We start from the raw sequence: 23,053 nt of genomic DNA, 5'->3' as shown, positions 1-23,053 counted from the left end.
TTTTCTTTCTTTCCAATTTCAAAGTTGAGTATCAGGAAAGAGAAAAAACAAGCCACAAGTGAGAACAGTGAGTAATCACTCATCTGCGGGCATGCTTTCCTTGGCTAGGATTGCCGAGGGGAGAGGGTTGTAATACTACAGAGTGGGTGGGGACAACGGGCCCTCGTTGCCATCAGAACATAGTATACAAGAAGAGACTCCAAATGTTTCAGCTGAGATTTCGTGGATTCTGGTTTTCATCAGCAGCAACATTATCTTTTCTATCCACAAATGAAAGCTCTTTAAAGACTTAAATCAGAGATTTAAAATTGGTAACCTAAAAGTTGGTCACCAACCAAGTGTCTTTCTAGTCATCTCCTTGGATTTTGTAAGGATTAATCAGCTAAGGGCACGTGGAAATATAGGATGGAGGCTTATTTATTCATAAGCTCCTGCTTGGATTTTCCTTCCCCACTTTGTGGAGGGTAACTTGTTGTGTCCCTGTCTGGAGTTTGGCAGGTGGGGACAGAGGCTGGTGCGGTAGGGAGGGTTAGCTCTCTCCAGTCCCCTGATCGGGCTTCCCCTGATCATTTGAGTTTACAACTTTAGACATATGGAAGTATCTCTGAGTTGCTCCTTCCTTCCTCCCTTCCTGTCTCTCCCTCCTATCCTTCCTTTCTTCCTTCCTTCCTTCTTTCTGGATTTAGCTAAGAAAGGAAAATGGGTGTCAGACATGGCTACTTTGTTTCAGTAAGGAAAATATCTCACTCTAAGAAGGATCATCCTCAGTCCCTGAACGAACAGTATTCAGTGTGCTTTCTTTTAGAAATGTCTTTAGCTCTTTTTCTGAGCTGAGGATGTGGTCTTTATTATATGACATGTGTATGTTCATAGGTTTGATCAGGGTGTTTGGTGTTAACCAGCCATCCCCAGAATTAACACCCTGATGACTTCAGACTCAGAAGTTGCTTTTTCAGAAATCACATGACCTTGGAAGGAAGCCCTACTGAGATACCTGTGTTTCCTTTTCCCAGATATTACTAGGGTATCAAAGATGAATCATTTTCAGTAAAGCAGTGGGATACCCTGCTTCTGTTTTTGGTGAATAATTTTAGTGCAGACTTTAAAAAAAATCAAATTTTAATTGACTACGGCTACTGAAAATTTCCTAAAGGAAACATGGATAATTCTGTTTCTTTTTATGTGACTATGGTTACCTTTCCTAGACGCATGTTGACTTTTAACAGCTTTCCGAGATATAATTTACATACCATCAAGTTCACTCGTTTGAAGTGTATAATTCAATGGCTTTTAGTGTATTTCTAGAGTTGTGTAACCATCACCATAATCTGATTCTAGTACATTTTTATCATTCCCCGAAGAAGGCTCATAGTCATTAGCAGTCACTCAGCATTACCCTCCTTCCCCCACTCCCCTGCCCTAGACAACCTCTAATCCACTTTCTGTCTCCTTAGACTTGCCTACTTTGGACATTTCATATAAATGGCATCGTAGAATATGTGTCTTTTGTGACTGATTTCTTTCACTTAGCATAATGCTTTTGAGGTTCATCCATATTATAGCATGTATGAGTGTTTTATTCCTTTTTATTGCCAAATAATATTCCATCATATGGAAATATCACATTTTATTTACCATTTCAGCAGGTGATATACATTTGGGTTGTTTCTACTTTTTACCTATTATGAATAATGCTGCTATGAACATTTATGTACGAATTTTTGGGTGGACATACGTTTTCATTTGGGGTGTGGGCATAAACCTAGGAGCAGGATTACTGGGTCATATTGGAGCTACGTTTAACATCTTGAGGAACTTCTAAACTATTTTCCAAAGTGGCTGCATCATTTTACATTCCCATCAACAATGAAGGTTCCAGGTTTCTAAATTATTGCCAGTGCTTGCTATTAGTATTTTTTATAATTGCTATTCTAGTGGGTGTGAAGCAGTTTCTTATTGTGGTTTTGATTTGCACTTCTGTAATGACTAATGACTAATGTTGAGTTTCTTTTTATGGGCTTCCTAGCTATTGTATATCTTATTTGGAGAAATGGCTATTCAAAAATGTTGCTTGTTTTTTGACTGACTTATTTGTCTTTTTATTATTGAGTTGTAAGTGCTCTTTATATGTTCTGGATATGAGCCCCTTATAAAATAAATGATTTCCAAATATTTTCTCCCAGTCTGTGGGTTGTCTTTTATTTCTCTTGATGGTATCTTTTGGAAGCACAAAAGTTTTAAATTTTGATGAAGTCCAACTTATCCATCTCTTTTATCACTTGTGCCTTTAGTTTCACATCTGAAAAATCACTGACTAATCCAAGATCACAGAGATTTACTCTTAGATTTTCTTCTAAGAGTGTTACAGTTTTAGTACTTACATTTAGGTCACCTTTTTAATTAAAATTTTGTCTGGTTCAAATTAATTTTTGTGTGTGGTTTGAGGTAGGGGTCCAACTTCATTCTCTTGCATGTGGATATTCATTTGTCCCAGAATGATTTCTTAAAAAGACTATTCTTTCCCAAGGAATTGTCTTGATCCCTTTGTCAAAAATCAGTTTGCCATAAACGTTAGAGTTTATTTCTGGACTCTCAATTTATAACATTATCTGTCTTTATGTCAGTACCGTATTGGCGTATGTCCTTATGCCAGTGCCATACTATCTTAATTACTGAGGCTTTGTAGAAAGTTTTGAAATTGAAAGGTGTGTGTCCACTAACTTTCCCACTAACTTTGTTCATTCTAACAATCTTTTTCAAGATGTTTTGACTGTAAAGTGTAAATTCTAAGAATTGTGTATTAAGGCTGTTTATTTACGTTCTTGGGAAAAATTTTAATTTATTCCAGCTGTGAGTGAGCCATTGCACTATTGTAAGCCAGTAGTTCTCAAAGTGTGGTTGGTGAACCCCTAGGGGTTCCTGAAACCTTTTCAGGGGTGTGCAAGATTAAAATTATTTTCATAATAATACTAAGGTGTTGGTTTTTCATCTGTGTTGACATTTTCACTGATGTCACAAAGGGAAGGACAGATAAAACTGCTGGTGCCTTAGCACAAGTCAGTGCAGTAGCACCAAACTGTACTTGTAGTCACTGTATTCTTCATTGTCAGACACTCTCAGAAGAGAAAACCAGTTTCAACTAAGAATTTCTTTGACAGCTAATGGGAACATACTGTGTAGCTTCGGGAAGGCTACCTAATGCACTGTGGTAACATAAATGGGAGGGAACTCCAAAAGGGAAGGGATATCTGCATGTGTATGGCTGATTCACTTTGTTGTGCAGTGGAGGCTAACACAACATTGTAAAGCAACCATACTGCAATAAAAATTAAAAAAAAAAAGAATGCCTTTGATGAGACAGTAGAAACAGGAAAATTAAAAAAAAATGTAACACATCTTTACCCTGTAGTAAATGTCTCTTTAATATTCTCTGTGATGTGGGAACTGTGCAAAATATGCATGAAACACGTTGGTTACACATGAAAGTACCATGGTTGTTTGGGGAAAGGCACTGGTGCAATTGGTTGAGTTGTAAACTTATCTGTCTCTTTCATGGAATACTATTTTTATTTGAAAGAATGCTAACAGACAAAATATGATTATTCAGACTTGGGTATTTGACAGACATTTTCTCAAACATGAATGAAGTGAGCCTGTTGCTTTAGAGAAAACAACTGACAATGTGTTGCTAATGATAAAATTAGAGCTTTCAAGTGAAAATTAGAATTTTGGGAACACTTGTGTCTGCTATCACGAGCTTGACATCTTCCAAACACTTAAGGACTTTCCCAATGAGATGGTAGTGACATTAACAAATGTATTTTAAAACATACTGTGCAATGAATGTGTCAACATTTGGAAAATCTACATAACTCAATGAATTGATATTTTTCAAGAAAGCAATGCATGCTGTTACATGCACTTGTATTTGAATTTGCTGTCCTCTTTCCATGGTCATAGAGGAGTGAATCAGCTATTGGGGAAAAGGCCTGGAATCAGACAGATTGATACATTACATAAATATTTATTGAATGCCTCTCAGGTGCCAGACACAGTGTAAATGCTGGGGATAAGAAGCAAAGGTGAATAAAACACATTTAATCTTTGCCATTATGGAGCATAGAGTCTACTAAGGAAGACATGTGAAATGATTTTAAATTGTTGTAAGTAACATAAAGGAAAAAAATTGGGTGCCGAAATGGAGAATACTAAGGGATGGTCTGTCTCAGAGAAGATGAGCAGCTGACGTTAAAGCCCAGAACTGCCGGATGAAAGGGTGCCAACCTGAGAAAACCTAGTTTATGGGGAGTGAGTGTGTGTGCAGGTGTGAATGTGAGTACCTGTGGGGATGGGGACGTATGTGAGAGTGTATGTGTGAGGGCAGGTGGGTGGTCACAAAGTGCATGTGTGTGTGTGTGTATGTGTGGAACTGAGAGAAGAATATTGGCACAGCCAGAGTAGAGTGAGTGAGGCAGAGACTCCAGCTCGAGCAGGGCCTTGTACACCATGGGAAGTTCAGATCTGTTCTCAATGTCTGTGAAAAGGCCTCTGTTAGAGGACATTCTATTTACACACTTTTGGAACAGGGTGATGTTCTTGTCCTCTCCGCTCATGACAGATTGAGGAAACCAAGGCCCAGAGAGCTTGAATGATTTCTTCAGAGTCCTGGGGTGTGTCAGAGGCAGAGTGAGATCAGGAGCTCTGTCCCAGGTTCACTGCTCTTCTTACTCTGCCAGTCAGGGCTGCAGACAAATCGCTTCTGTAGCTGGGTTTCTGCTTAGAGAAGGTACAGTTCTTTTTGTACAAGTTGTCTCAGTGTTCTCAGTGGGGGAGATTGCTCAGGGCTGAGTGCCTTGTAGGTAACAAGCATTCAATATTAGGAATTGTCTCATTGGATACACAGAAATGTCTATTTCTACATATTTTAAAGAAGAGGTAATTTAGACTTGGAGAGGGAAGGAGCAGGAAAACTGACATTTCGGAAAGTATTTTCTTGTAAGTCAGGCTTCTGAACTGCTCCAGGCTTCAGCATCCTTCTCTACATAGTGAGGGAGAGAGTTGGACTAAGTGCTCTTTGGAGCCCTTCTAGACTTAACAGTCAGTGACTATACAAGGCCAGGGTGTGGGTTTCTGAAACCACTGTTTTGATCACTTGGGGTTCTTTCAGCATGGGCTTTATGCACGCTGGGTTTCAGTGAGTGGAGGTTGCTGGGTGTGCCTTCCAGGCACTGTACTTTGAACAACATGGGTTTAAATTTCGAGCGTCCACTTATCCATAGATTTTTTTTCCCACTAAATAAGCACTACAGTGCTACTTGATCCTAGGTTGGTTCAATCCGCAGGTTCGGAACCATGGATATGGAGGGCCAACTATAAAGTTATACATGGATTTTTCGGCTGTCCAGAGGGTCAGTGCCCCTAACCCCTGCTGTTGTTCAAGGGTCAACTATATAAATAAAGGTCAGGGTGAGGGGGGAGGGAGCATGAATTGGATGTGTGTGCAATGCGATTTTAAGCAGGGAAATTTAGGAAGGTGTGTTGAGAAGGTGACACTTTAGCAAAGATTTGGAGGATGGTAGGGTGCTAGTCATGAAGATATTGGGGGGAACTTTCCAGGAACAGGGGAAAAGCCCTAAGTGGGTTCCTGGTGAGTATGAGGAAGGGCAGGAGGGCCAGCATGGCTCGAGAGAGGAGATTGAGGTGAGCACAGAAGGAAATGAAGTCAGGGGAATGCTGGAGACAAAACTGTGAGGGCCTCATGGGACCTTGACCCCAACAGAAACAGGAGCCATTGCTGGGCTTTGAGCAGGGGACAGACATGAGCTGAAGTGTCTGAACAGGATCACTTTGGCTGCCGTTCAGGGAGCAGACCGAATGCGGGCACGGGAGGAAGCGGGGAGGTTAGGAGGTGATTGCAGTGATTTAGGACGGAGAGGATGGTGGGCTGGACCCAGCAGGTAGCAGCAGAGGTCATAAGATATAGTCTGATTCTGGATATATTTTGAAGGTAGGGCAGGTAATATTCCCTTGCAGAATGGATGTGCAGTGAAAGAAAAAGAGAAGAGTCCAAAAGACTGCAGAATTTTTGGTCTGAGCAACGGGGAGGTTGGAGGATGGAGCTGCCATGAAATAATGGGGAAGTCTAGAGTTGACGCAGGTTTGGAAGGGAAGATATGAGGTCTGCTCCAGACAGGTTGCGTTTCAGATGTCTGCTAGACACCCAAGTGGAGCTTCAGAGTAAGGCAGCTGGCTCTAGCAGCCTGAAGTTAGGGAGATGTCTGCGCTAAAGACAAATGAGGAATTATCAGCGTGTAGATGGCGCACCATCTCCAGAGTCATAGAACCTAAATGCCATGGGAGAGGGAGTGAGGATGGAGCAGAAAAGTCCCGGGATTTAGCTGTGGGTCACCCCAACATGAAGAGGTAGAAGAGAAGAGGAGGTCCAGCAACGGGGCCTGAGGAGGAGGGACCTGTGAAGTAGGAGGAGGGCCAGGAGAAGGTGGCGTGCTGGAAACCAAGTGAAGACAGCGCTTCAAAGAGGAGGAAGAGGGTTTCCCTGGTGGCGCAGTGGTTGAGAGTCCGCCTGCCGATGCAGGGGACACGGGTTCGTGCCCCGGTCTGGGAAGATCCCACATGCCGCAGAGCGGCTGGGCCCGTGAGCCATGACCGCTGAGCCTGCGCGTCCGGAGCCTGTGCTCCGCAGCGGGAAAGGCCGCAGCAGTGAGAGGCCCGCCTACCGAAAAAAAGAGGAGGAAGAGCTCCACTGTGTCAAATACTGCTGGGAAGGCAAGTGAAAGGGGACTGAAAACTGACCATTGGGTTTAACAAAATGAAGCCCTCGACGAGCCATTTCTGTAAAGTGTGGGGCAAAAGCCATATTGCAGTTTCAGAGAGAATGGAAGGAGAGAAATTGGAGTATAGACATCTCATTTGAGGAGTTTTGACATAGAGCAAAACAGAGAAATGGGGGAAATGCCTGGAGAAGGAGTCTTGTTTTCTTTTTTTAAGCTGGGGAGGGTAGAAGCATGTTTATATGCTTATGGGAATAGAAAAAATTGGGGATGAGGTGGCGGGCTGGGGAGGGATGCAGAATTGCTGGAGCTGATGTCTTTGAGTTGGTGAGAGGCACTCCTTAAAATCCATGTTGCAGTTTGCTCTTTGCTGAAGCTCTGGAGGCCTAACCCTCGTACCCAAACTTGGAGGAGAGTAATGTTTAAAATGGAGAGCAGATTTAGCACACTATCGTGTGACAGAAGAATGGCATTTTTCACTTGCTCTGGGCACGTCTTCTCTCCTCGCAAGGCACATCAGCTTGAAGGCAGAAGATTGCTTGGTTAGATAGGATTTTATAACTCCCCTAACTCCTACCCCGAATCTGAAATCACATTTCCTTCCAGTAAGACTTTCGCCTTGCTGATCTAGTGCTGTCTCTCTCAAAGGAGCTGACATCAGGCCTCCAGAATCAGCATACCGTAATTCTGCAACAATAAGCACTGACAAATGATTCATCGTTATCTCTCCTTTTTCAGAAAGTGGTCTGTCTCTCCTGTCTCTTTTCCTCAGACATACTGGTGATAACAGAGAGGATTAGATTACAACAGAATAGCTTTCTTCAGCTATTTCTCAATCTCTAGGATGCCCTTTGGAGATACTGTCTGATTTGTTCTTCTCAAGTCTATTTAGCGGGCTCTTGACAACTCCCTCCCTTTGGGTGGGATGCTTGGGTAACCCCTGTGCACCCGTTGAAAGTTGCTGCTTCTAGTTTCATTCTTAGAAGACAGACATCTCTTTTTATTTTTAAATTGAGATATAATTCACATAGCATAAACCTGGCCATTTTAAAGTGTACAATTCAATGGTTTTTCGTATGTGCACAGGGTTGTGCACCCATAACCACAATCTAATTCCCAAAGATTTTCATCGCTCCAAAAAAGGAAACCTCATAACCATTAGCAGCCACTCCCCAACCCCCACTTCCTTCTACCCCTTGGCAAATACCCATTTACTTTCTGTCAATAAATTTGCTTACTCTGGACGTTTCCTTTAAATGGAATCATACATGTGGCCTTTTCTATCTGACTTCTTTCACTTAGAATAGTGTTTTCAAGCTTTAGCTGTGTTCAGCCATGTTCATACATGATACCATGTATCAGTACTTCATTTCCTTTTATGGCTGAATGATATTCCATTGTATAGACATACTACATTTTGTTTATCTGTTCATTAGTTGTAGACTTTGGGTTGTTTCTACTTTTTGGTTATTATGAACAATGTTGCTATAAACATTCATATACAAGCTTTTGTGAGGACACGGATTTTTGCATGTGCCCAGGAGTGGGATTGCTGTGTCATATGTTAACACAATGTCTAACCTTTTGAGGAACAGCCAAACTTTTCCACAGTGTCTGTGCCATTTCACATTCCCATCAGTGTTGTATGAGGGTTTCTCTACATCCTCGCCAACACTTGTTATTGTCTGTTTTTTGATGACAGCCATCCTAGGGGGTGTGAGCTAGGAGGACGGGACCACTCAACTTCAGATTTTTGGGGCACCTCCCATTAGACCCTTTTATGTTACTGTTTACAGATGTGAAAATGGAAGCATAGACTAATTCCCTGCTCAAGGTCTTATACTGTCCAGTGATGGAATTGGTGTCTGACTTGTGGACCATTGATTCTTTCCACCAGGCTGTTGTGATGTCTGTGGCATTCTAGTCAGGAATCTGAAATTTTTATTGGTCTGTCTAAATACAGGGAAGATCTCAGCAGGAAGGCTCTGAGGGCTAATTGTGAGGTCTGCTGGGAGTGTGAAATATTATTTATCTTTTCCCCCATCACCTTCCCAACACAGTAGACAGCCTTACTCTGTTATGTGTTCTTCAGAACCTGAAGCAGATGTCCTCTTATTTATGGATTTCTCCTAGTTTTCTATTAGACTTCAAATATTTTGAGGGCAGTGGTCATGTCTCAGTATTTATAAATCTGGACGTAATGCCTGGTACATGGTGGGCCCTCAGGAAATGTTTGAGGAATTAAATTGGATAAATCACCCAGGATTATTAGAGAATGAGTTTATTATAAATCAACTCTTTGGAGAAAAACACAACAAAAAGATGAGATACAAATGGTAGGTGATAAAAAAGCCACTTTCCTTTATTACATATCACAATCTATTAAGAATAACAGAACTAGACGCAGACGTAGAGAACGGACATGTGGACATAGTGGGGAAGGGTAAGCTGGGACAAAGTGAGAGAGTGGCATGGACATATATACCCTGCCATGTGTAAATAGATAGCTAGTGGGAAGCAGCCTCATAGCACAGGGAGCTCAGCTTGGCGCTCCGTGATGACCGAGAGGGGTGGGATGCGGGTGGTGGGAGGGAGGCTCAAGAAGGAGGGGATATATGTATACATACAGCTGATTCACTTTGTTGTACAGCAGAAACTAACACAACATTGTAAAGCAATTATACTCCCCCCAAAAAAGAATAACATAGAATGAAGCTTAGTGCTTGCATGTATAAATTGATTAGCTAAGGCAAAATACATATCAAGATACTGGCTGGACTGTGGCCTATTGGTCTATGAAATTTTAGTCTACTTATAATTAATAAATGATGCAATTGTCCTGAACTATCTCTAACCTCAAATTCCAAATTTTCCAACTATCTAAAACACACATTGCATCTTTCCCACTGTATTTATAATTAGAATTTTTGTAAAAAGTTAAACTATACAGAAGCATAGAGTAGGAAGTGAAAAATCCCTCTTTATCTCTGTCCTTATTCCAACATGGAATAGAATATCAGGCTCTAAATTCCTAAGGCCACAAATATTTTGCAGTTTCATTTGGAAGAAAGAAGAATATTCTAAATTTCCCTGAGACTGACTTCCTTTTACGGATGAACACAAAAGTGACAATCCTCAAATTCTGAATAAAACAGAGAATCACTGAACTGGGGAACTTTTTCTCAAGGGACATCTCTTGCCATGGATAGAGAACATGTGATGAATCAGTCTTCACTAGTCGTGGAAGAGTGAAGGCAGGAGGTTATTTCTTTCATTGCTAATTTTATTTCAGACAGACTGTCATTTGTACACAAGGTTAAGAGGGTTGTGAGGTGTTTCTTCAGATAGGTCAAGTTAAAACACCCTTTACTTGGTTACCTCAATTTTCTACTTTGAAGAAGAAATGTTATATTGCTCCTGCAATGGTTTTCTTTATCCAGTTGAGGTATTTTTTGGTAAGGAGAATGTAGATGCCAGGTTTCTGGGAGTTACCACACTTCCCAAAGGAAGTGACACCTCTGAAAACGTTATCACATATCAGAGGACTTCCAGAATCCCCCTGGAAAAGAAAGTCATATGTTTTAAACAAGAGTGCTTTCCAAAGATATTTACTTACCTTTTTAGTCATTCATTTATTCACTCATTCGCTCACACATTGTTTCTCTCTTTCCTTTTTAAAGGCTAATTTTATATCTCTTTTTATTAATTGTCTGCCCTCAGCATCAATTAACACAGATTTGTTTATATTTTCCGATCATTTTCATTTTGCAAAAGGCAATTCTGGAGAAGATGTACAAACTCATTTTCATCAGTAAAACAAAGAAAGAATAACAAAGGAAGCCTTTAAAATAATTGTGAAAATAATTGTCTCCTTCAGTTGACCTGTATCCCCTTTTCTTGGTCAGTAGATGTTAGCGGAAAAAACTGAATGTAGGCGCTGCCTGAAGGCATGAGATGGGATCTGAGCTACTCCCTGCTCTGAAGGAGGACATGGGTTAAGCCGTCTCAGACCAAGGAGTACTTGTGATAGTTCAAACAATTTTTAGGGATCTTTTCCAGTTTTCATCAGCCCTCATTTCATATTCTCTCTGACCTTGCAAACCACTTCTGGATCATGAGTTCCAAATAGGGCCAAACCGTAGTCAAGCACATGGAGAGGCAGAACACGCAGGAGTTGGGAATCAGATGGCCCCAGTCTAAGTCCAGGTCCTCCCCACTGACAGTCGAATTATCTAACTTGGGGAAGTAACTTTCTAAGCCTTAATTTCCCTACCTGTAAAATAGAGTTGGTAATAATAGTGTCTATCCCATGGGGCTATTTGAGGATCAAGTGGCATAGAGTATAGGACTTGATATAGTTCCTGCCATCTGATAAATGCCCGCTGATGTGATCAGTTCTGAGAGGGCTGAAAAGCATCCATAAGCGGTGGTTAAATGGGATCCTGATTATTAGGAACGAGAGAAGTTTCCCTGGGCAGGATGTTTCACTTGAGACAAAGGAGCACACACCAGCCCAGTGTCAAGCTGACGTTCTTGCAGGCCTCACACATAAAAAGTAATAATGACAGTCCGCCGTCTTGTTCCTAGGCACTCTATTTAACCTGATTTCCTATAGCCCCCAAACGGTTAAAATTTTTAATTTACTTACTTCACATGAATCATCTTCACCTCTTCTACCACCAGCGCAGATCATACTGAGATCAATAACTGGATTAAAATTATAGTGCTGGGCATCATTGCATATTTTCCTATCTATCACAGTAATGTTGGCTTCTCTCAAGGCACTTGAAATTTTGCACGTGTCTTTTCTGGTGCTTCCCCATCCTGCCACATGACACTTGGTGTGGGGTTTGACATCGTCTCCTGTTTTCGGTAGCCGAAGTATTCCTACAGCTTTGGTCATAGTTGCTTTACCATCCAGCTAGAAAAGAGACAGGAGATGCAGTTTTAGGGAAGGACAACAGTAACCAAACCCAGAAAACAGTGCTGACTGAAATAGATATCTTGCTTATTTAGCATGTTCTTACGAAGGACGTGGCCGAAGTCCTGTTCCAACCTAATTGACCATCAGTTACTGATTTTTTAAAAGTCACGGCACACCTTTTCATGCATGTTTTGCTAGGCTAGTCTAGCTAAACTTCAGTCCAGTTGACCTGTCAGTGATGAAATTATGTTGGTGGTGGCTGACAGCTCTGTGGTTGAAAAGCTGTATTGGAGAGTGCCATCATTATTTTATTCAGGTGGTCTTAGGTTTGTGAACTGACTGGTACTGAGACCAATGGAAGGAAGCCAGGGCTCCAGGTGCAGTGGGGCGGGGTGGGAAAGGGGCCAGTGTCCTCATTTTCCACGTGGAAATGTGGCTTCCCTGCTTCTGAGCAGGTGCTAACCAGCCTAACTGCCTTTGGGGGCTCACCCACGCTCTGCCCTTTTCTTTGATTCACTAAAGCTCTCCTCTTGGCTCACCACCTTGCTTTCTCTCTTTCTGAAAAGTCAAGGCAAGGAGAGCAGGGAGTGTGATCAAGGTTGAGTAGAGGGTAGAGGAAGATAATTCTACTTCTTTCTTTTCTTCTTGCCTCAAGCTGTAGGGAGTCCTGGTGTTACAGACCTTCTAAAAACATAAGAGCACAGCAACAAAGGCCACTGTCACATTCCTATCATTGCATTGCTTTCAGGCTCCACTTCCTGACATTAGACAGTCCCCACTTCCTCAGCGCCCACTCTGAGTTGCTGGTGTGCCCAACCCTTACCCTGCTAGCATTTAGAAAGTGAGATGGCCATAGTCTAAAATCTCTCCATAGAACATGACTTCAAATGCCTACATGCAACGTCTCTCCTTCTCTCCTACTCATGGTTTCTCACAGCCTTCATGCTTGTTATCTGGTTGGATGGACAAGGAGACAGGAGAACTCCCAGAAAGGACTTCAGGTCTGAATGAATGGATCAGAATTGGATTCGGGATGCATATGTTTGTAAGTAGCTCTCCTGGGGTCAGGCACACACAGCAGTGATGAGCACATCGGTAGGTTTTAACCGTGGAAAGTTGACTGCAGGGAGGTCCTGATGCCCTCTTCATGAGTTCTCTAGCAACATCACCCCACTGGCCACAGTGTCAGAGGTGAGAGGGAGTTTCCTGACTTTACTTCAAGACCAAGAACACCTCGCACCCCCTACTCACCCCACACTATTGTAAAGGTAAGATTTTTAGTTCCTGAAGGAGACTTGACAACTGCTACCACTTTCTTGAAAGCTGAGCGCAGAATCTCTTCTCTTGATGACCTTTGCCACTGTCTGGCTTAATTCCATCCCTTATCCAAAATTATTCAGGAAATATTTATGGAGGGCATACTATGTACTAGGAACTATACTACCTGGTACAGGGCATACAAATAAAAAGACAAAAATATCTGTTCTTTGAAGCTTACATTCCAGCGAGGGGGACAGACAAACAAACTAAGGTACATCAGAAGTGCGTGCTGTCCATCATCGGATGCATGGATAAAGAAGATGTGGCACATATATACAATGGAATATTACTCAGCCATAAAAAGAAATGAAATTGAGTTATTTGTAGTGAGGTGGATGGACCTAGAGTCTGTCATAGAGTGAAGTAAGTCAGAAAGAGAAAGACAAATACCGTATGCTAACACATATATATGGAATTTAAGAAAAAAAAAAGTCATGAAGAACATAGGGGTAAGACGGGAATAAAGACACAGACCTACTAGAGAATGGACTTGAGAATATGGGAAGGGGGAAGTGTAAGCTGTGACAAAGTGAGAGAGAGGCATGGACATATATACACTACCAAACGTAAGGTAGATAGCTAGTGGGAAGCAGCCACATAGCACAGGGTGATCAGCTTTGTGCTTTGTGCTTTGTGACGGCCTGGAGGGGTGGGATAGGGAGGGTGGGAGGGAGATGCAGGAGGGAAGAGATGTGGGAACATATGTATATGTATAACTGATTCACTTTGTTATAAAGCAGAAACTAACACACCATTGTAAAGCAATTATACTCCAATAAAGATGTTAAAAAAAAAAAAAAAGAAGCGCGTGCTGTGGAGAAACACCGCAGGAGGGAAGTAGGCCAAGGAGTGCCCTCTACTGGACAGGGGAGGGAATTGCCTTTCCCTGCCCAGGGAGCGGGACTGGAGGGAATTAGAGTATGGGTGAGGAGGATTGACCCGAGAGAGAGGCCCAGCCTGAGAGTCTCAAGGCAGATAGTATGGGGGTCACTGATAAGTACTGGGGAGCAGGGAATGTGGGGAGTTTGCCAGAAACACATGGCACTCTAGGACCCTGTCTTTACTCCTACTGATGAGGGTGTGTGGATCCCCTGAGCATCCTCTTGACTCCTGCTAGGGAAGCTCCTCATCAAGCCCCTTTGGACAAGCGTGAACCTCAGCTCACACTCTGCCTTCCAGTTCTGCCTTTTCTGTTATGCTTTCTGCACAGCAGCCAGATAATCCTTCTAAAACCAAGTCTGATCATGTCACTGCCCAGCTTAAAACACTTTCCCATTTCCTTCCCCATAAAGTTCAAACTTCTTCCCATGGTTCACAATATGTGGGTCCCCGCTTTCTCAAATCTCATGATAACTTCCCTTTCTTCCCTTCTTCCAAATGCATTTTCCAGAAAGACTCCTCTTATACACACTGCTCTTCCTGCCTGAAAGGCCCTTTCCTCCTTCTTTCCTACTAACCCCTGCACCTTCTCTAAGAAAGCTTCCCTGACCGCCTGGACACACCACGTGCTCCCGTAGAGTCCCCGTCTTAGTCATCTCCATCACCGATGAGTCACATACCACCAGATCAGAGCTGTTGATATATTTGTCTGTCTCTCCCACTAGACTGTGAACACTTTGAGAACAGAATCTATTTATCTTATGAGGAAGAGAAAAGCTTACTGGCACTCATAGCTGGGCCACGATTTTTCCTGTTGATCATGAACACTTGTCATAGAGCACCAATGTCAGACAGGGTGAGCCTCAAGAAGGGAGCAAAACCCAGGCTGCTCTGCAGTCACGTTTGAGTACAGGCAAAAGCAAGGTCATTGTGCCCACCACAAAAATGACCAAGCGCCCCCTATTGGCTAAAATGAGTGATTGCTGCTTCTTATCAGTCACAGATTTAGCCTCCTAGATAAGTAAGATTCACTGAGATAGTCATAGAATTACCCCACTTCCTGACAACAGTCAGTTCAGAGCAAACTCCTACTTCCTAGAACCCTCCCCCTCATCTGACAAATCCTAGGATAAGCGCCATCTAACACTCTCTTACTGAGCCACCCTATGGTTCCTCGTGGTGTACAGTCTCCTTTGCTGAGCAAGAATCAATAAATGCAATGTGGTTTGTCTGCAGTTGAGTTGCTGGTGGCATTACCACTTTGGATTGACAGGTCTTACCACAGTAGGACTTCTGTCAATATCTGTTAAATTGAACTGAATTCCAAGAGGGTGAACATCTGTACAATTGCGCTGGGTCCCAGCTGTACTTCTTACTCTTACATCCTGGCATTAGCCAACCACTGGCTATGATGAGGCCAGTGTGTAAAAACTAGTTTCAAGTTAAACTGATCAAATTTCAAAATTCTGCAATTTCAAAATAGTTATTGAAAAAAAACGCCATATTTACCTGAAGGAGTTGAAGATCCCCTTCAAATGTCTGTGGATTGAAGCATGGATGGGGAATTGCCTTTTTAATGGAAAATACTTGGTCATATTTCTCTTTATGGGAGGTAGAGTGGGCCCCAAGAATAACTCGAGGATTGCCTTTCCTGGAAAAAAACAAGGATGATGTATCATTTATGTGAGAGAATAGATGAAATTAAGCATGAACTTAATTTATTAAATCTGACCGGTTATTTCAGATGGTTTCCTATTTATAAACAAGCACAGCAAGGCAGGGGGGAATTTATGAGGTTTTTTTCTTTTGGTGTTTTAGTTACTTTTTATTTGTTTATTTATTTATTTTGCGGTACGCGGGCCTCTCACTGTTGTGGCCTCTCCCGTTGCGGAGCACAAGCTCCGGACGCGCGGGCTCAGCGGCCATGGCTCACGGGCCCAGCCGCTCCACGGCATGTGGGATCTTCCTGGACGGAGGCACGAACCCGTGTCCCCTGCATCGGCAGGCGGACTCTCAACCACTGCGCCACCAGGGAAACCCTGTTTTAGTTATTTTTACCTAAAACTCCCAAGACGTGTTATTTTAGGTGCTTCAGCTTCACATCTTTTCAAGGAAGAAGCAACAGGAGAGAAATCCCAGGTCTTCTGGCAGAGGCAAGAGCGTTGGTTGGCAAGGCCTGGAGAGGTATGCTTGGGTGCTGACCAAAGAGGACTGCTGCAGGAAGAGGAGCTGCCAGTGTCTCCATCTGCCTTGGATTTGTGGAATCAACACCTAATGGAAGAGACTCAACCCAAGACCTAGAGACTAAACCTAAGAGTGAGAGCAGAGGTAGTGGGTTTGCTTTTCTGTGTTTCAGGGAGACCGTGTACCTTGCTTAAGTCTTCAAAGATGACAAAGATGGGGCTTCCCTGGTGGCGCAGTGGTTGAGAGTCCACCTGCTGATGCAGGGGGCACGGGCTCGTGACCCGGTCCGGGAAGATCCCACATGCCGCGGAGCGGCTGGGCCCGTGAGCCATGGCTGCTGAGCCTGCGCGTCCGGACCCTGTGCTCCGCAACGGGAGAGGCCGCAACAGTGAGAGGCCCGCGTACCAGAAAAAAAAAAAAAAAAGATGACAAAGATGGAAAAGAGTCAGGCTTTTAATAGGTAAGACTGAAGAAATGAATCAACTTTATAGTGAAATTTTAAAGCTGAATCTAAACACACACACACACAGGAGCAAATAAACTGCTAGCCGCCAAGTCTAGTTTGTGAACCTAATGATAGCTAATCTGGGAGAGGTGGGTGCAAGCATTTCTTGATTTGCCGGACAGACTTTGCACCAAGTGGGTCTGTTAATCAAAAGTGCCAGTGGTGATCTTCACAGTGTACATTGTGCTGAATTTCCTACTTGATAAATTCTCATTTGATACAACAACGTAATGCAGATCTCTTTTGATCTTCTTTGTGGGAAGCTAGTTTTTAAGTCTCTTCTTTTATTCATGCAATTTATGCAAAAGTGAGCAGGGAAATAGTAGGTACCAACAACAGGTACTGTTAAAGAAAACAGCAGCATATCCTTGTGATAAACGTTATTTTGACTTTCAAATCACAATTAGGAAAAACATTAGTTTGAACCATAGGAAATGGCTATTTTGTAAAGTCAAACAGTTAAATATCAGTAATTTCTTATGGTTCAATCTAATATGTAGCAACATGGGACAAAACTAATTATATAATAGTAAATAAATCGCTTGTAATCATAGAGAACACTTAACTTGCTCAACTGTGTAAAATATACTTATGGAAAAAGCCTGCAACAAAATATAGCAAAATATTAACAGTGATTGTGTGAAGTTGATAAGATTATGAGTGCTATTTCTCACCATTTTTTTCAAAATGTTGATAATATTGGTATTTATAGCGAAAAATATTTTTAAATAATATGAGAAAATGGTCATGTATTTCAATTTTATTCTATAGGATCTGGCCTTTGCTTATAGAGATAAACTTAATAATAGTACATATCAGTGAATGTGCTTGTGTACTTTCTTCTCCATCCCTACCTAATTTTGGTTTTGGACTTCATTTTCACAGCCCCTGTCCCCCCCACCCCACCCCGCAAACTACCTGAGAATGAGAGGAGCTCAGAATTACTTACAGGTCACAGTGAGCAGCTGTTAACACCCAGTTTTCTTTGATCAAAGCCCCTGCACAGACTTTCAGCCCTTTGATTAGAGCCAAGTAGCGTCTTGTGTGAGGTGGTACTTCTTTTCCTCTTATAATTCCCTCACAGGATACTGGAAAAACTAAAAGAGTGATCCAGAGTGAAATCCTATCTTACCAAGTCATGCTTCCCTCTGAAAAGTTCTGATATAATGAATAGATCGAGATCGAGTACATAGATGTGCACTCTGCGTCAGGGAGAGAAGATCAAAGCAGTCCAGGTGGCACAGAGTTTTTAAAATTTTCCATGACAGCTCTGTATAATAGCATCTTGAACTTAAACAATCTTCTCTTCCTCAAGAATGCAAAACACCTTTAACATAATGTCTGTCTCCTTCCTATCCCTAGGAGGTAGAAAATGTCAGACACTAGAGTCTCTTTTCTTAAAGCTCAAAAAGCAAAAAGATTAAAGACTTAACATCACACAGTAAAAGCAGATTGGGGAGAAACCCCATTCTCCTGTTTCTGCCTTTACTAGTCTGTTCACTTCCTATTACAGGCTGCATTTTCTCAGTCTTGGGTGGGACACTGTGTTATTGACCTTAAAAATCTCACAGTGTTCCATGGTGAGATTATTATTTGGAATGATGGTTTGGTAAGTTATATTAAATTCAAAGAAAAAAATCAACAACTATAGTAGCAATAATAATGAAAGCATCTATGATTTACCAGGCACCGGTTAGTTTCAGACACTGGTTCTGCTGTTTGCTACAATGCAAGGTGGGTGTTATTATTCCCATGTAGAGATAAGGAACATGAAGTTTAGACAGGGCAATCACCTCGCCCAAGTTTGCACAACTAATAAATAGCAAAGCAGTCTTCTAATACAGTTCCGCATCATGAAAAATCATATCCTTTCCATTGTGATGTACTGTTTGCCTAAAGTAGTGGCTCTGTACCTTTGTTAGTTTTGAAATATAGAGCCATTTGAGAATCTGATATAGTACAGACACACAGATGCATGTAAATATTTGCATACAGTTTTGGGAGAGTCACAGACTTCTTGATGCCCATCCATGGCCTTGAAGGAGCTCATGGATCCCACATTAAGAATCCCAGCTCTGAAGGTATCATTGAGCTATAAGATATCATAGTGTGTGATTAAGAACCTGAACTCTGGGTTCAAATCCCAGCCCTACTACTTACTAGTTGATGACTTTAGTAAATGGACTTAACCTCTCTGTGCCTTGGTTTCCTCATATATAAAATGGGCTGATAACAATGATACTTAAGAAGAGTATAAGTAAACCACATAGAATACTGCTATACTTCATTGTAAGTTTTATGCAGTGTTGGTGCGCACACACGCGCGCGCGCGCGCACACACACACACACACACACACTTCATTAGAGTATTTTACATTGATGTTATTGCTTTCTTCACCACCCCCACTGCTGGAAATAGGCACTCACAAATACCTTCTGAAAACCAAAGTTTTAAGATTTATCTGAGAGCTATGACTACTCAGTTGTATCTGTATGACTGAGCCCTCCAGTTAATAAGTAATCTATCCATCCCCAATTTAATGGCTTTGTTGGTTTTTCACTTGAAGGTTGAGCTCTGTAGATCTGGCCTGAATTTATGATAACCTCCAGATATAGTTAATGCTTTCATATTTTTGCTGTAGACACAATAGAGTATGTTTTCATCTTAAAAAGCCAATATACCATTTAGATAGCAAAGAAAAAACGTAACATGAAAAATTATTGGAAATTAAGTTGTGATTTCTTTTTCCCTTTTACACAATATTAAACAAAAATTAAAGCAATATAAAATTCTATTTTCTTATAAGCAAAACTAAAAAGCATATGGAAATATGTCTTACCTCCAGGAATTAGAAGGAGACACATGCCAGTGGGAAAAGAGAAAAGGAAAGGAATTTTCATGGCTTCTGTTACTCACATATGGAGACTATTTAGTTTCAGGTACTGACTTAGTAATATATAATGAAACACAAAGGATGTGGGTTCTTTCTTTTTATCTTTCTCTGCTATGTGGCTAAAGAGTTTGGTATTTTATTACTGGAAAACATAGCTTTATTTTAGAGATGGTGTGGTTACTTATTTGTTTCACATTTCCTTCAGGGTTAGACCTTTCCTACCTTAAAGGGTAAATGTGAAGCCATGGGGACGGTTTCATTTTTATTTATTATTATTATTTTTAATACATCTTTATTGGAGCATAATTGCCTCACAATAATGTGTTAGTTTCTGTTGCACAACAAAGCAAATCAGCCATGGGGACTATTTTATATTAAGAACATTAAATAGAAAATTGCTCTTCTTTGGCAACTTTTTCACTTTCAAATATGAGTTTATCTTAAAAATCTGAGAATTCAAGTCTGTATAAGAAATTATTTTGAAATAGCATCTTTAAACCTATTCTAGTGGCGGAAAGGACAGATATTTGATGCATTCATTGTTGAGATTGCTGGGTAATCTTCAAGGGAAAACTGAAGTTAGATTCTTAAAGCACACTATTCAACTATAAAAGCACTAACCGAAGATACAGATATTCACACACATGTAGAAATGAGAAAGGGACTTTGAGATATGACATCAAAGGCAGAATTTGTAAGAGATTGATAGATTCAATGATGTAAAATTGAAGTTTCTGTACCTTAACACAGCAAACACAAAGTCAAATTGCAAACATTTTCAATCTATGTGACACAAATGGATATTTTTATAAAGCAATAAGAAAATATGAACACCTGAAAAGAAAAATGGTCAGAGAATTTGAACAAGTAATTTACAAAAGAAGAAATAAAAATGGCTCCTATCTTCCTAACCTATGGAGGAATGCATAATCACATAGCACAAGTTATCTGTAATAAAAATGCAATTTAAAACATTTAGGTACTATTTTTGCCTGTCAAATTACTAAAAATTAAAAAACACACAAAAAATACTCTCTGTTGTTGGAAATTCTCATGTGTTGATGGTATTTCAAACTGCTGCTATATTTTTGGAAGGCAATACATATGAAAGGGTTGTTAAATTTTGCATGATCTTTGACTCAACAAGTCATGTTTATGATTCATAATTTTAAAAATTGTGAAATTTAGCAATAAGGAGTTCCATTGCATTATTGTTCCTAATGAGAAAAAGTTGAAAATAATCTAAATGCCCCCAAGTAAGGAATTAGGTAAGCCTATTAGTTTCCCATTGCTGCTGTAACAAATTACTGCAAACTTAGTGGCTTAGAACAACACAAATTTATTATTTTACAGTTCTGTAGGTCAAAAGTCTGATGTGGGTCTCCCTGGGCTAAAACCAAGGTATTAGCAGGGCTGCATTCATTTCTGCAGGTTCTAAGGGAAAATCCATTTCCTTGCCTTTTCCAGCTTCTAAAGGCTGCCAGCATTCCTTGGCTTTTGGCCCCCTTCCAGCTTCAAAGGCATCAATGGCTGGTGGAGTCTTTCTCATTCTGACACGGACTTTCCTTCTGCCTGCTACTTCCACATTTAAGGACTCCTGTGATTACACTGCGCTCACTCTGATAATCTCCCTATTTTAATGTGAGCTGATTAGCAACCTTAGTTTCATCTACAACCCATTTCCTCTTTGCCAAGTAAACTAAGATTCATAGACTCTAGAGATTAAGATGTGGGCAGCTTTGGGTGGGTGGGAACATTATTCTGCATATCACAGTAAGTAAATTATAATTCATTAGTACAACCATTCTGTGCAACCACTAAATAGCATGAAAAGTGATCACAAAAATGTTGCTGTATCAGACACCTCTTTTGTGTCACCACAGATCCCCTTGGCCTCATGTAATCCATGGACCTTGGGACTTCCCTGGTGGTCCAGTGGCTAAGACTCCATGTTCCAATGCAGGGGGCCCAGGTTTGATCCCTGGTCAAAACTAGATCCCTCATGCATGCTGCAACTAAAGATCCTGCATGCCGCAACTGAAGATCCTGCGTGACGCAACTAAGACCTGGTGCAGCCAAATAAATAGATAAATAAATAAATATTTTAAAAAATCCATGGACCTTGGCCACTTGTTCTTCTCCACCTACTCTGTGGAGACCAATTCTGCATGGCCTTGTACCATATTGGGCACCACCTGACAGCACCTTGCCTCATGCCTGCATGATACAGCTTTTGCCTCCACCACTGGACTCCACTGCTGCTGCTGAGATCTAGGGTATGATGCAGAAATGTAGGGGAATTCAAGCCTTTTAGGGAAATCTATTGATTAGTAGGAGATGGAATCTAGTTGATAAATAAGCTATTCTTTGAAGCACTAATTCTTAGAGTTCTTGGAAGATAGTCTGAGCAATAAGTTGTGCCTGATGCCAAGAGGTTTCCTGTTCAGCCATGCACCTTTGTATTGTGCTTCTCCTCAACACTCCTCTTTTCTCCCTTCACACCACCTGCTACCCCCTTCTCAAGTATTTTGATCTCTAAGACAGTGGTAGAACATAACTTCTCCCCTCCGGGAGCTCACGCTGACAGCTGGGAGTGGCACTAGGAGTTGGGAGTGACCTTGTAAATTAGACCCACAAAGTAGGATTTGGAGTTGAATGACTCACTGAACTGAAACACTGGGGACTCCATTGGTGGTGGTAAGTGGTGAGAGTGGAGGGGCAGTGGGCTTTTTTGCTTCTCCTGCCCTGTGATGTGGGATCTGGGTAGCTCTGTCCCCTGCCTTCCAGTGAAGAAGGACATGTGTGGGAATGGGATTTCCCTGAAGTAGGGCAGGTGGCAAAGTGGTAATTGTAACTTTTTTGATTTTCTGAGCTTTGGACTTAGAGTGAACTTTGAGGGAACTCTAAGAGTGAGAAGAGACCTTTATGAGGTTCCCACCAAATCTTTCTGGTTATAGTTCGGTCATTTAGATGTGGTCTAGGGTCAGAGGTTTCTATGTGGTGAGTTTTCTAGGTAACGAAGCGACAAACTATTTTCCTCCCCCATTCCACAACCCCCAGCTTTGCATCTCATGTCACCCCACTAGATCACTCACCACCTCACTGTTGCTGCATCTACTGCGACCACTGGGACAGTCCCCTTCGTTTCATTTTTTTTAAACCACTTTATTGAGATATAATTTATATATCATGCAATTCACCCATTTAAAATGTACAATTCAATGGTTCTTGATATGTAGCTATTAATTCTTAAAATTGTGGTTTTATATATATATATATATCATAAAATTTGCCATTTAACCATTTAAAATATACAATTCAGTGGCATTAATTATATTCACAATGTTGTGCACCTATTACCACTGTCTATTTTCAAAACTTTTTAGCCATCTTAAACAGAAACTTTGTAATCATTAAGCAATAACTCCCCATCTCCCTTTCCTTCCAGCCTCCAGCAGCTTCTAATCTACCCTCTGTCTCTATGAAATTGCTTATTCTCAATACTTCATGTAAGTGAAGTCTTATAATATTTGTCCTTTTGCTTGTGTTATTTCAA

The 23,053-nt window shown here is 41.3% G+C and overlaps 1 protein-coding gene across 1 annotated transcript; it reads right to left on the bottom strand.

Moving 5' to 3' along the window:
* Positions 1–10,197: 10,197 nt before the first annotated feature.
* Positions 10,198–19,504, bottom strand: LOC132518057 (granzyme A). The gene is made up of 5 exons (XM_060146069.1): positions 19,444–19,504; positions 17,553–17,700; positions 15,424–15,565; positions 11,440–11,712; positions 10,198–10,350 (listed from the first exon to the last, which is right to left on the bottom strand). The coding sequence occupies exons 1-5, from the start codon at positions 19,502–19,504 to the stop codon at positions 10,198–10,200; spliced, it is 777 nt and encodes a 258-aa protein (XP_060002052.1).
* Positions 19,505–23,053: the final 3,549 nt, after the last annotated feature.

Source organism: Lagenorhynchus albirostris, chromosome 3 (genome assembly GCF_949774975.1).
Source record: "Lagenorhynchus albirostris chromosome 3, mLagAlb1.1, whole genome shotgun sequence".
Classification (NCBI taxonomy): Eukaryota; Metazoa; Chordata; class Mammalia; order Artiodactyla; family Delphinidae; genus Lagenorhynchus; species Lagenorhynchus albirostris.
Note: the sequence above shows the minus strand (reverse complement) of the source record. Positions and strands in the feature narration are given on the sequence as shown.